Below are 13211 nucleotides of genomic sequence, written 5' to 3'. Positions count from 1 at the left end.
ATAAAGCTTTAAAGATGAAAGGTGTGACATTAGGAACTAGCTGCCCATAAGCAAAATCCTGCTAGAGGATTGCTACTTGCAACCCCTTGTGTTATGTTACCAACTTCATGATACACGTGGCATTGCTGTTTTCCTCCTGACATTGTACAGAAGACAGGGTGGAGGATGCATGTGAAAACTTGCTAAGCCTGTGGTCTTAGGAACAAGTCCCTCCGCTTTCCATGGGTGGTCTTAACAAGTGCTTAGAATGACAGCCTGAGTATACAATAAAGGAGGCAAAATGTTCTCTTCCATATTGTCAGGACTGACTTTCACTGGATGGAGAGGGAAATGGTGGAGCAGATGTATAACCGTCAAAGAGCTAGCCTCCCCTGTGCTCATACGGTATTGCTTATAGCTTCACTTGTCAACAGTTCCCCTCTTCCCTGCACGGAAAGAATGGGGCAGGAGGATTTTTTTCCAAATAGAAATAGATCTTGGGCCAGAGTAGTGATCTACTGGGCATTATATAAGCAAGACCTCCCCACCACCACAGCATTGGATTCAAAATAATGTTGCAACCAGGGAGATTAGGTAGAGAAACATCTATGGCTGTTTGTCAACTCAAGAACTGCCTAAAGTTGTGCCTTTAAGTTGGTGTTGACTCCTTGCAACCACAGAGTCGTGGTTGTCTTTGGTGGAATACAGGAGGGGTTTACCATTGCCATCTCCCACGCAGTATGAGATAATGCCTTTCAGCATCTTCCTATATCGCTGTTGCCCAATATTGATGTTTCCCATAATCTGGGAAACATAACAGCGGGGATTCGAACCAGCAACCTCTTGGTCCCTAGGCAAGTTACTTCCCTGCTGCTCAGGCTCAACAGAAGTCAGCATTCCAGAACTTGTTTTCTTCTTTGGGTAACTATGGTGAATGAGTTTTCATGTACTGTCATCCTATGGATCTTTATCTAGGAGACGACAGGTTATAAATCCATATAAAGTTCATTACATGCAGGGCTGTAGATTTTAAAAAAATATTTCAATAGGTATCAACACAAGGGAATGGGCACTTTCCAGTTTTATTATGCCACTATTCTCTCTCTCTCTCTCTCTCTCTCTCTCTCTCTCTCTCTCACACACACACACACACACACAGAATATACTCTACACCATCATGCTCCACAGCTAGAAGACTGCTTTTTAATGTTTTCCTTGATTTACAAGGCATACAGTCATTTGTACACAGTAGAAAAAATGAAGATGCTCCAAGAGGCTTCAAAAGGTTTGTTGCTGTTTTAATTCTTTGGGATCAGTTGTTAGAAATGAACCCTCTGCCTCTTCCTGGATATTTTAGGTTTTAAATAAATGTACAAAAGTCTCCATATCTTAGAAGTTTTGTGTGTGTATTATAAACAGGTGTGTCTGCCATTTAAACACTTCCACAAAACAATAATTTACAGGTATTTATAGAGAAAATGGTTTCACATTTACAAAATGACTCTCCCTTGTCCCAATACTAAATTCTATAGAAATGCTTACAGTCATACCTAATTCCAAGTGCTTTGCTTCAAATTCCAAGTGCTTTGCTTCCACATGCATGTACCACTGCATGTGGGCTTCAGTTTGCCCCTTCAGTTATTCCCTAAGGCAAGTCTCTCTCACACTCATTTAAATTATTTTAAGATAGATTTGCACATCAGTCACCAGCAGGATCACGAAGTATTAAGGAGAGTAGCAGATCTAGTAGTAGTTGTTGATTTAGATATAGGCTAGGTAACTTGTTCTAGCCAAGCACTGACACTGGTCAAATGCTGGGAATAATTTCAAATGTAAAGGTGAACAAATGCAGGGAAAGCAGCACCCCACATATTTTACATGTTCTAAAAGCATTCACAGTTACACTCCACCTATCGGAATGTAATAAAAGCCAACAGCAGTTCAACACCAAAGAAAGCCTTGATAATTTCTTACCAGGAGATTACTTTCCATTCTTCTCTCTACTGTGATTTTAAAAACCAAGTTACTATTCAGAACTTTATACATTGCAAAATCTGTATGTATTGGCATTTTAATAGCAAAACACAAGTGTCAATTGTACATTTTCTGAGGTTTTTCAGTATGTAATGGCAAAAATGACTGCCCATGCTGCCATACTGAAATTGTCTTTCCCTTCCAATATTTTTTCAAAACAAAAAATGCAAAACTTAGCTGATAAAAGACCTCTGTGTGCATACATAGAATATCTTCAACCACTTTGTTTGTATTATTTAGCATAATGTGCAACTAGAATACAAGTTGCTTTTTCTTCAGCAGGCTTTATGGCCACAAGTAAATTTGTACATATCAAAGGGTGTGCGCGTGCAATCTAAGTTAAGCATTTTCAAGTCCTATTGATTTCAGTAGGAGAAATATAGGTGTCTGCTTAAGTCTCTCATTTAAAGTCAATGGGACTTATAAGCGCTTAACTTGATACCATATAATATTTTAATTCTTCATAAAATGCAACATTTGACCGCATTCTTCCCTATTTTTAAGCACAAAATCTAAATGCTTCACTCAGGTCTCCACTGGCTGATCCTTACCATGCTTTCACAATTATACATATATAAATGATTCCACTTACACATCTTGTATGATTTAGAAATTTCACTACACAAAATTAAATAGACCAGCAAAATGTTAATTTTGTGGCTATTTACATGATCTGCAACGACAAAGCCCCATTACATTATATACATAAAACATACTGTTGTGACATTTTCTTTGAGTAAATAATAGAGGAAGGTTTCTAAAGTATTGGTTTATTTTCTTTAATTAGAAGACCGAACATCACCAACAAGCCCTATGATTGCATTTATGAGCACCTCTAGCAGTTTGGTTTCAAACGAACACATACATGTTCAAACATGATTGGAGGCAACCAATATTGTTCTTGTTCCAACACTGGCCACATGTGAGCTGTTTAACGGTCCACCAACCACCACCATTTTTAAGTCAACAATATTCCAGACTACAAAATATCTATCTCAGATGGACCACAATGGAAAGTCTTGTCTATGTGCTTGTTCATCTGCTTGCACTGCTTATAAATAATTGCTATTTTGGCATGCTGTGCTCATAAGACTTCAGTATCATTGCATCCTCAGGTGTTAAAAAATGAAGACAAAAGGTGGAACAAGAGATGAAGATTGTCACTTCAGGTACCACATTCTTAAGTATCACTTGGGGCAATGACAAATCACCCAGAATACTGAGTTTGAACTGGAGGAATTTGTTGTAAAAAAAATTGTGTAAACAGTAGTTTAGTATTCAAAATGCTGCTATTTTGCTTGCTTCTCGAACGCCGCTCAAGTAGGCTCCCGTAACTGTCTGGGGAAAGTGCCTGTTTGTGGCCTATTTAAAAATAGAAAGGTAATTTGAGAGATTGCCATATGAAAACAGAAAAACAATTGTTATTTGTTATTTGCGTGAAGATAAAAATAAACATGTATTCTCTGAGCTCCTTGGAAGAAGAGTGCGATATAAATAAAATAAATAAATGAAATAAATAAATAAATAAATAAATAAATAAACAAACAAATAAATAAATAAATGTTATATACTTGATTGCTTGCAGAGACCTCACCCAGGAAGCTTCAAATTTAATTTGCTCAAATATGTATATGGAATACAACCTGATAAAATAAGCTGTGAACAAGATTTAGATCACAGGCCATTTTCATAAGCTGACCTTACCCAAAGTTAACAGCTAATAGGAATGGTATGATCATGGGATATCCTACATTGACTATTTGCAAGAAAAAGAATTGCCTCCATCTTTATTAGGATTCTGAAGTACAGATATGTATTCTTAGAGTACAGAGAAACCTGTAAGGGACACCATGCAGCTAATCTGATGTCTTAACAGGATTAGGGGGAAGCACCACAGTCTGCTGACAGAACTTATTTATTTTAAGTTACTATTTCCATCTCTATTTCCAACTAAAACATAGCTCCCGAAGCAGCTTAATTAGAGTGATTTTTTAAAAAAATTCATTTATAAGAATTAAACTGAAACAAAATCACTTAAAAGGTGACAATAAAACCCAGCAAAAGGATAAAATTAATGCTTCCCAGTAATTTAAAACACATTTAAACTCAGCAGAATACACACGTTCAGTCTAGGGAGCCCTCCTAAAAAGTGAAGGTCTTCACTCTTCTACAAAGGAGCTAGCTAGGGATGTGCACAGAAACGAGTGGGGGATGTTCAAAGGTGGGGGGGTGCACTTACCCCTCCCTCTGCTTTTCCGAAAGTCCGCCGAGGTGGCAGCATACCTCCCTCACACACACACACACCCCGTTGCCCCCTTGACCGGAAGTACCTGGAAGTACCTGACGTGCCTGTGCAAGGCGCACTCGCGAGCACGTCGGACGTGTGCTTGCGACGTGCCCGACACACGCAACGCACATGCCTGAAACATGCAGGCACATCCGGTACTTCCAACTACTTCCGGTCAAGGGGGCAATGGGGTGGCAGGAAAGTCCCCAATGGACTTTCAGAAAACCAAACACCAGTGGAAGGAGGGGTAACTGCACCCTCCCCCACCCTTAAAGATAACCCCCCCACCTTCAAACCGGTGGAACTGCCGATCGTTCAAACCAGTTCGGAGGCCCATAAAGGGATCAAATTGGTTCCGTGCACATCCTTAGAGCTAGCCATTCATGTCTCCCTAGGCAGAGAGGTCTTCAGGGACTACCAGATAGAAGGCCCAACTGATGGTTGGGTGGCCACCAGCTGTAGTCCAGAGAGAAGGAGTACCCACAAAAGGGCAGATCTTTGAAACAGGAGGAAGAATATGAGAGAGACATTCCTTCAGATATTCAGGACTAAGACCATTAAGGATGTAACAGGTCAAAGCCAGCACTTTGAATCGTGCCTTTGAGAATTAACATTTTCTTTGGTTGGTGCAAGCAACCTCTCCAGCTGAACTGTCTTCTTCAGAGGCATCCCCACATTGGGTGCATCACAGCAGTCCAACCTAGAGGCTACCAAGGCTTGCATCTTGGGATCTAGATCTCCAATTCCCAAGAGAGGATGTAACTGGTAGGCTTCTTGGCCACAGTTGCTACCTGAGAATTCAACAGAAGAGTCAGGTGCAGGAACACCCAAAACCTCATCTTGCAAGGGAATCACTCCTCCATCAGAAACATACCTGTCATCTACTCCTAGGTCAGCTGACCAGCAACAGCTCAGTCTGGAATCTGGACAAAGCTTTAGTTTATAAACCCTAATCTAACCCATTTCTTATTACAGACATCAGTTTAAAAAAATCCATGGCCTCACTGGGATGAGGAGAGAGAGAAAACTGACATAATCAGCATATGCTAACACTAAGCTCCAAATCCTTGAGATATCAGAAGCATGGGAAACAAGATGGAATTCTGCAGCACTCCATAGATTAATTCTCATAGTGTGAAGCAGAAATCCCCCAGCAACACTTTCTGGAACCACTTGTCAGATAGCAGCAGACCCCTGCAAGGCAGTGCCTTGACCTTTCAAGAAGTCCAGGACGATATCATGACAATGATGATACTGTGTATCATCAAAGGGCCCAGGAGAATTAAGAGAAACACAATTCCTACTTAACTCCTGGAAATGTCATTAACCAACACAAGGCAGTTTCAGCCTCCAAATCAGGCCTAAAGAAAAGATGATATAGGTCCGTCTATATACGGTCCTAGGTACAAACCGCAATATCTTCACTTAAAATATCCTGGATAGCAGAGCAAAGAAAGATTTTTCAGAGTGAGACATTGGAAAGCTGCTGTCACTCAGGAAGATGGACCATTGGTCTAACTGCAAGACAGCTCCTTATATCCTTACAGGCTCTAAAATGAGGTCCCTGTTCACCACTCTGTTCATCTGATTTAACTACAGTAGGTTTTCACAATGCCTCCTCAGAGTTTGCATACCTTCTGCCCTGCTCTCACTTGTAGAGCATTTCAGAGGGCTTGAATTCCATTTTTTTTTAAATGCACATAATCAAGATGTTCACCTCGCCAGCAAAGAAGATTGTTCCTTGTATGTCTTCAGCTAGGATGTCATAAGCTTCACCGCTGCCCCCTGTCTTTACAAAACTATACGCCATTTGGATCCAAGGGTCTCTGCTCCATCGTGTAACGAAGTACTTGATTGGGTCTGGCACTTCCTGCATGACAAACATGTGTAAAGGTTTGTCAGTTAAGAAAGTAGGTCCTTTATTTTTTGTTTTTTTAAAGAAGAACCCTCTCCCAAGATTTTTTTTGTTCCTTATAAAAGTATAAGCAAGAAACACTGTCTTGTGTAGATCTTTTTGATGCATATCATACATCTTCATTTCTTAATCTTACGAAATATCTGAAAATACAGTGGACCCTCGACTTACGAACTACTCGACATCCGTAGTTTTCGACTTACGAACGACAAAAATGACCGGAAGTCGCTGCCGGTTTAGATGTGGCTTCCTCGACTTACGAATTTTTAGATGCGGTTTCCTCGACTTACGAATGTTTCCAGACCTCCGTGGGTGCGCTTTTCAACTTACGAAAATTTCGACCTACGAACGTGCGTTCGGAACGGATTAACTTCGTAAGTCGAGGGTCCACTGTATCTATCATGTTTTAAAGTTAAACTAACTTCAGACCTCTATCAATCAGAAATATACAAAAGGTCAGATATGTCCTGTGGAAGGCTTACTTTAAATCTACACATCCATTATTTGGAAGGTGGGGAGCCTACCTGTTCCTTGAATAACTCACGGAGTACAGTCATGCACTGCTGTAGCACTTGTTTGTCATCTAAGTTCTTAATAATTGCCACAGCATCACCAGTAACTACAGACATCAGAACACTGCATTTACGCTAAGAACAAGAAACAAAACAAGGAAAATTATAACATATATATTGTCATTCTATAGCCAAATGCCCCTCTTCAATAAAGTAAAAGTAAAGTGTGCCGTCAAGTCAATTTCTACTCCTGGCGTCCACAGAGCCCTGTGGTTTTCTTTGGTAGAATACAGGAGGGGTTTACCATTGCCTCTTCCAGTGCAGTATGAAATGATGCCTTTCAGCATCTTCCTATATCGCTGCTGCCCAATATAGGTGTTCCCCATAGTCTGGAAAACATACTAGCGGCGATTCAAACCGGCAACCTTCTGCTTGTTAGTCAAGCATTTCCCCACTGTGCCACTCAAGATGTAGCTTCTCTTAAAGCAATGCCACCCATCTTGTAAAAATTGAAATATTATTGGCACCTCTCATAAATTTTTGCTTTACCAGGAGAATCAAATCCTATGTGCATTTAGAGCAACTTTATAATTGCATCCCATGTAAAATATCTGGGTGGTTATGTAATTTTCTCAACATTTCTGTATTATAACAAAGCACTGGATTTAAAAAGAAAAAATAAAAGATCTATTTCTAAACACCAATCACACATGGAAGCAGTTGGATTTCTACATGAGAGCCTGCCAATTTACATTTAAACAAAGATAGAAAGTAAGAGATTTTAAAGCCTGTCATTTTTCCAATTTTTTCCGCAATATGAAGAACAGGAATTGTAGATATGCAGCCTTCACAAAGTAAATACACTACCAGTGGATCCATGTCATAGAAAACACTGAAGAGTCCGCGCTTGCTGGCACTTGGTGGAACGTGGCCAAAGAAGTCAGCTCCTTGAATTTTGCTATCCCAGAATCTGTAAGGAAATTGTAGTACAATCTAGCAAGAGAGAGCAGGAATTAGAATGTCAGATTTTACAAAGGTCCAAGCCTCTATAAAAAATTCCTGTGTCTATCATTTAAAAACAAATCCTCTGCTGATTCAGGCTGCAATTTGCTACGAGTTAGTTCCATTGAACCCAGGAGGATTTACTTCATAGGAGTAAATCCTATGAAAATATTCATAGGACTGATTTGTTGATCTCTAGCATGTTTTCCCCTCTCCCCCAAACCTTTACATATTTAAGAACAGCAGCAAAAGGATGTTTTGAAACACACAAATACAAGTTCCAAAGACATAGACACTATCTTCAGGGAACATGCTGCAAACAGCTAAAATTAACTTTAGCTTGCTCTGACTTGTAGTCAGCTAGGAGTATAGACAAGTCCTGAGACAAGATTTTCAAACACAAATCAAAATAATGGGAATTAATGCTGAACAAAACTAAGCTACATTTCCTTTTACTATGGGCACACTCTCACAGATGCACACACAGACACACACACACACACACACCATCTTCACTGCAATGAACTAGCCCAAACGTGCCACAACAGCTCTCTATTTCATAACCTGAAAATGAGTTGTGGATAGCGCACTGGGCTGGATGAAAGACTAAGGTGGGTAAATTTCAGTGGCTGGCATGTTGAGCAGAGTAACCTGCTGATCTGCCTGTGCTGTTACAAGCTTGCAGTGAAGCCCCAGTGGTTTAAAGCCCCAGTGAAGCCCCAGTGCTTTTGCACAAGAGTGCAAATATTCTGAATAGCACATGTAGCTGACAGTCAAGCAATGTGTTTCCAATCTAACTTGCATTTCTGGTGTCCATGTGCACTACTCAAAGTATTTGCACTCTTGCAAAAAAGCTCAAGACCACCAGGACTTCACTGTGAGCTTGCAATGGTACAAGTGGATCAAAATAATAAGAACATAAGAACAGCCCTGCTGGATCAGGCCCAAGGCCCATCTAGTCCAGCATCCTGTTTCACAATGTGGCCCACCAGGTGCCGCTGGAAGCCTACGGGCAGGAGTTGAGGGCATGCCCTCTCTCCTGCTGTTACTCCCCTGCAACTGGTACTCAGAGGCATCCTGCCTTTGAGGCTGGAGGTGGCCCATAGCCCTCCGACTAGTAGTCGTTGATAGACCTCTCCGCCATGAAGTTATCCAAGCCCCTCTTAAAGCCATCCAAACTAGTCGCCAACATCGCATCTTGTGGCAGAGAATTCCACAAGTTGATTATGCATTGTGTGAAAAAGTACTTCTGTTTGTTGGTCCTAAATTTCTTGGCAATCAATTTCATGAGATGACCCCTGGTTCTAGAGTTATGTGTGTGTGAGAGAAAATTCTCTCTATCCACTTTCTCTACACACCATGCATGATTTTATACACCTCTATCATGTCTCCCTGCAGTCTTTTTTTCTAAACTAAATAGCCTCAGGTGTTGTAGCCTTGCCTCATAAGGAAGGTGCTCTAGGCCCCTGATCATCTTGGTTGCCCTCTTCTGTACCTTTTCCAGTTCTACAGTGTCCTTTTCTATATGTGGAAACCAGGATTGTACGCAGTACTCTAAGTGTGGCCACACCATAGTTTTGTATAAGGGCATGATAATATTAGCAGTTTTATTTTCAATCCCCTTCCCAATGATCTCTAGCATGGAACTGGCCTTTTTCACAACTGCCGCACATCCATCCATCCATCTATCCATCACATTTATATACCGCCCAAACTTTCGTCTCTGGGTGGTTAACATAAAAAAATTAACACACATATAAAAAGTTAAAACAATTCAACAATTTAAAATCAATCACAAAATTAAAACCAACAAATTTTAAAAAGCTGAGAAAGCTTGGTTGAAAAGATGGGTTTTCAGATGTGTGTTTTTTTTATTGCCAGTGATGGGGAGGATCGTATCTTAGTAGGGAGCGCATTCCACAATCTCAGGGCAGCGGCCGAGAAGTCCCGTCTCTGTGTAGCCACCAGACGAGTTGGCAGTAGCTGGAGACGGACCTCCTCAAATGACCTCAATGGGCGGTAGGGCTCATAGTGAAGAAGACGCTCGCTTAAATTCCAGGGCCTAAGACGTTTAGGGCTTTAACTAGCACTTTGTATTTTGCCCAGAACTCTATTGGCAGCCAATGTAGCTCCATCAGCAAAGGAGTAATGTGGTCTCTCCGAGATGACCCAGAGACCAACTTGGCTGCCGCATTCTGAACTAACTGAAGTTTCTGGACTACGTACAAAGGCAGCCACACATTAGAGCACATTACAGAAGTCAAGTCTGGAGTTACCAACAAATGTACCACTGTTTTGAGGTCATTGATCTCGAGAAATGGGCGCAGCTGGAGTATCAGCCAGAGCTGATAGAAAGCACCCCTGGCCACCGCTTCAACCTGAAAAACCAGGGAGTGGTGTGGATCCAGAAGTACTAACAGACTGCGAACCTGTTCCTTTTGGGGAAGTGTGACCCCATCTAGAACAGGCAGATCAAAATCATCTCTGGAGTTCTGACCCTGAACAATAAGTACCTCAGTCTTATCTGGATTCAGCTTCAGTTTATTCTCCCTCATCCTGCCCATTACTGCTTCCAGGCAGGCATTTAGGGAGGATATGCCATAAGTTCCGTGACCAAGTCCGTGAGCTCAGTAAGGGATTCCGTTGGGTAGCAAGGTGATCGGTACACCAACAGAAGTCCCAATTTATCCCTGGTCCTCAAACCTAAGTACACACATTCAATATAGTCTGATACCCTAAAAGGGACTGTGGTAAGGGAGAGGTTATCCTTATAGACCACAGCCACTCCACCTCCCCGTCCACATCCCCTCACCTGCTCATCTACAGAGTATCCTGGCGGGAGAAGCTGGGACCAGACTGGACCACTAGTCTCCCCCAACATTGAGTTTACACTTTCAACAAGCTGTCCACCACTCCCTCTCCTGGTCAGTCACTGACAGCTCGGATCCCATCAGCATATATTTATATATGCATAGTATAACATTACTCACGTTATACTGCTCAACATATCAGCCAATGGTTTTAATTTCTATTTTTCCTGTGAAGAGGCCTTTTGTTACCCATCACAAGCCTCAGCATAGAGTGGCTATAAATCCAAATAAATATGTCATTAGAAGGGGTGTTCTGCATCTGAACTTAGAAGTTATGTTATTTTGTGCAGATCTGATGTATGAAAGTATCCACTGGCTACTCCACAATGCCAACTGCAAGAAGTTTCCCGATAATTCAGTAGAGTAGGTACCTAAAGCAGTTGATATTGTATGTCACACCAAGGGATAAAATAAGAACTCTTACCTTCTCAATGACTCCTGCTCCTAAACTATTGATGGCTTTCATTTTTCTTTCTGGCAAGGCTGGATTAAATTTAATGGCACCTTTCTGAAGAATAGCCAGAGGTATAGCAATTAAAACCTGGAAAAGGAAAAACAGTCAGGGTTTCATACATAGCAGAGCAGCTCCTTCACTGTGATCTATTGAAAGTCAGCCCTCAACACAAGTTTTTTGCGGGGAGGACAGCTGGTCTTGTGGTAGCAAGCATGAATTGTCCCTTTTGATAAGCAGTGTCTGCCCTAGTTTACATTTGGATGGGAGACTACGTGAGCACTGTAAGATATTCCCCTTAATAGCCCATCCCTTAAGGGATGGGGTCACTCTGTGAAGAACACTTGCATGCAGAAGGTTCCAAGTTCCCTCCCTGGTATCTGCAGATAGGGCTGGAGAGACTCCTGCCTGCAACCTTGGAGAAGCCGCTGCCAGTCTGTGTAGACAATACTGAGCTAGATGGACCAATGGTCTGACTCTGTATATGGCAGCTTCCTATGTTCCTAGCTGTAATTATACTGAAAATGAAAATGATCAATAAAAAATTTAACACAAACCAGTTACCAAGCAAAACAATGAACTAGGATTTTGTTTAGGAAAGCCCATAATAAATATTTAGCATTTGTATAGCATTTTTTGAAGTATTTCCAAAGCATAATCTTTACAACAACCCTGTAAAGTATTATCTCCACTTTGCAGCTGGGGAGTGGAGGCTGAGGGGAAATGGCTTTTCTAAGGGCACTAAGTGAGTTCATGACAGAGGATATATTCAAGCCGCAGAGTTCCTTTATTAATAATAATAATAATTATTATTATTATTATTATTATTATTATTATTATTATTATTATTATTATTATTAATTTGATTTCTATACTGCCCTTCCAAAAATGGCTCAGGGCGGTTTACACAGAGAAATAATAAATAGCTCCCTGACCCCAAATGGCTCACAATATAAAAAGAAACACAAGATAGACACCATTACTCTCCCCCTGCTAAATAAAGAGAATCACCACGGTAAAAGGTGCCTCTTTGCCAGTTAGCAGGGGATATTCAGTCTTTTAGCCACTATGCTACGCCAGCTCTCATGCTACTAAAAATGAAGATTGTTAAGGCACCAGAAAACTAACATGACTACTTCTTTCCCCCTCCATATAAAATGCGGACTAATTATAAGCTAGGCTGGGCAAGTGTGGAGCCTGAATGGCAATTTAATGCCCCAGAATTCCTGTTGCTTGCCAGAACTCCTTACCATAGGAAAATCTGCTACTCTGTTCCTTTAACCTTGTAGCACCTCATTGCCTGCCCATGCTTGGGCCATGACAGAATGCTTACTACTAATATAAGAGATTTATATTGGTAAGTAAAAACACAAGGATGGGGAGTTCAGCTGGTGCAGGGCAACTGAAAAAGGAAATTGCTCTGCCCTGCTTGATTAGCTGACGATGCCACTTTCATTTCTTGTTTAGCAGTCAAAGCAGCCTCTTAGGATCAGGCTACAAGAAGTTTTTCAAAATCCAGTCATGTGTGTCACTTTGAATAAGAAGTGGCCATTATTTTGACTCTTGAAAATACAGCTGCGGAAGACAAATGTCACCTTTTGTGCTGTCCACAGAGTTCCGTCCGTTGCAGTCACCTGGACTTCTTCCCCAGAATAGTCAATATTGCGGACCTGTTTAAAAAGAGAAGTGGTGACCTACAGTTCTGAAATATATGTATGTGCAATGCTAAATCATTAGTACAAGTCTTTGTAATCTGTACGTTTCATTCCTCTGTTTTCCTGAGGTATGTGCAGTAGATTGATCCCATTGCACTTGCACATTATTAATACTGAACATTCGATTCAGTAATCTAAATCCTATGTAGTTCATGGAGTGTGCTTAGACAGATCTCCCTTTCTTGACCTACCCTCTAGCGTAGAATACTGTATTGTATACAGCATACACAGCTGTATAGCATACAGTAAAGTTATACTGTAATACATCCTGAGCTGATAGGGTATGATGGTGGCAAAATACAAGAATCTCTGAAAATAAGTGATAGGAAGATACATGCATATGTCCTACATATGAATGATCCCCACTGCACATAAAGGTCATTGAGAGAAGTCTGCCTCCAGATGCCACCAGTTCTTCTGGTGGTGTCTCGGGAGCGGGCCTCCTC

At 41.1% G+C, this 13211-nt stretch overlaps 1 protein-coding gene across 6 annotated transcripts in view; it reads right to left on the bottom strand.

Annotated features, from left to right (window-relative positions):
* Nucleotides 1-1159: 1159 nt before the first annotated feature.
* Nucleotides 1160-13211, bottom strand: part of KDM1B (lysine demethylase 1B) — a 47056-nt gene continuing 35004 nt past the window's right edge. For 5 of the 6 annotated variants that reach the window (XM_053247437.1, XM_053247434.1, XM_053247435.1 and 2 more), the window contains 6 exons: nt 12646-12720; nt 11024-11140; nt 7595-7720; nt 6740-6862; nt 6018-6170; nt 1160-3375 (listed from right to left, as the gene is read on the bottom strand). In XM_053247437.1, coding sequence (XP_053103412.1) covers nt 3292-3375; nt 6018-6170; nt 6740-6862; nt 7595-7720; nt 11024-11140; nt 12646-12720 — 678 coding nt within the window. In that variant the 3' untranslated portion in view covers nt 1160-3291. Of the gene's footprint in view, nt 3376-6017; nt 6171-6739; nt 6863-7594; nt 7721-11023; nt 11141-12645; nt 12721-13211 lie in introns of those variants that run through there. The other variant, XR_008306454.1, reaches the window with a different exon arrangement.

This window comes from Hemicordylus capensis, chromosome 4 (genome assembly GCF_027244095.1).
Source record: "Hemicordylus capensis ecotype Gifberg chromosome 4, rHemCap1.1.pri, whole genome shotgun sequence".
Taxonomy (NCBI): Eukaryota; Metazoa; Chordata; class Lepidosauria; order Squamata; family Cordylidae; genus Hemicordylus; species Hemicordylus capensis.
This window is presented reverse-complemented; position numbering and strand designations above follow the sequence as displayed.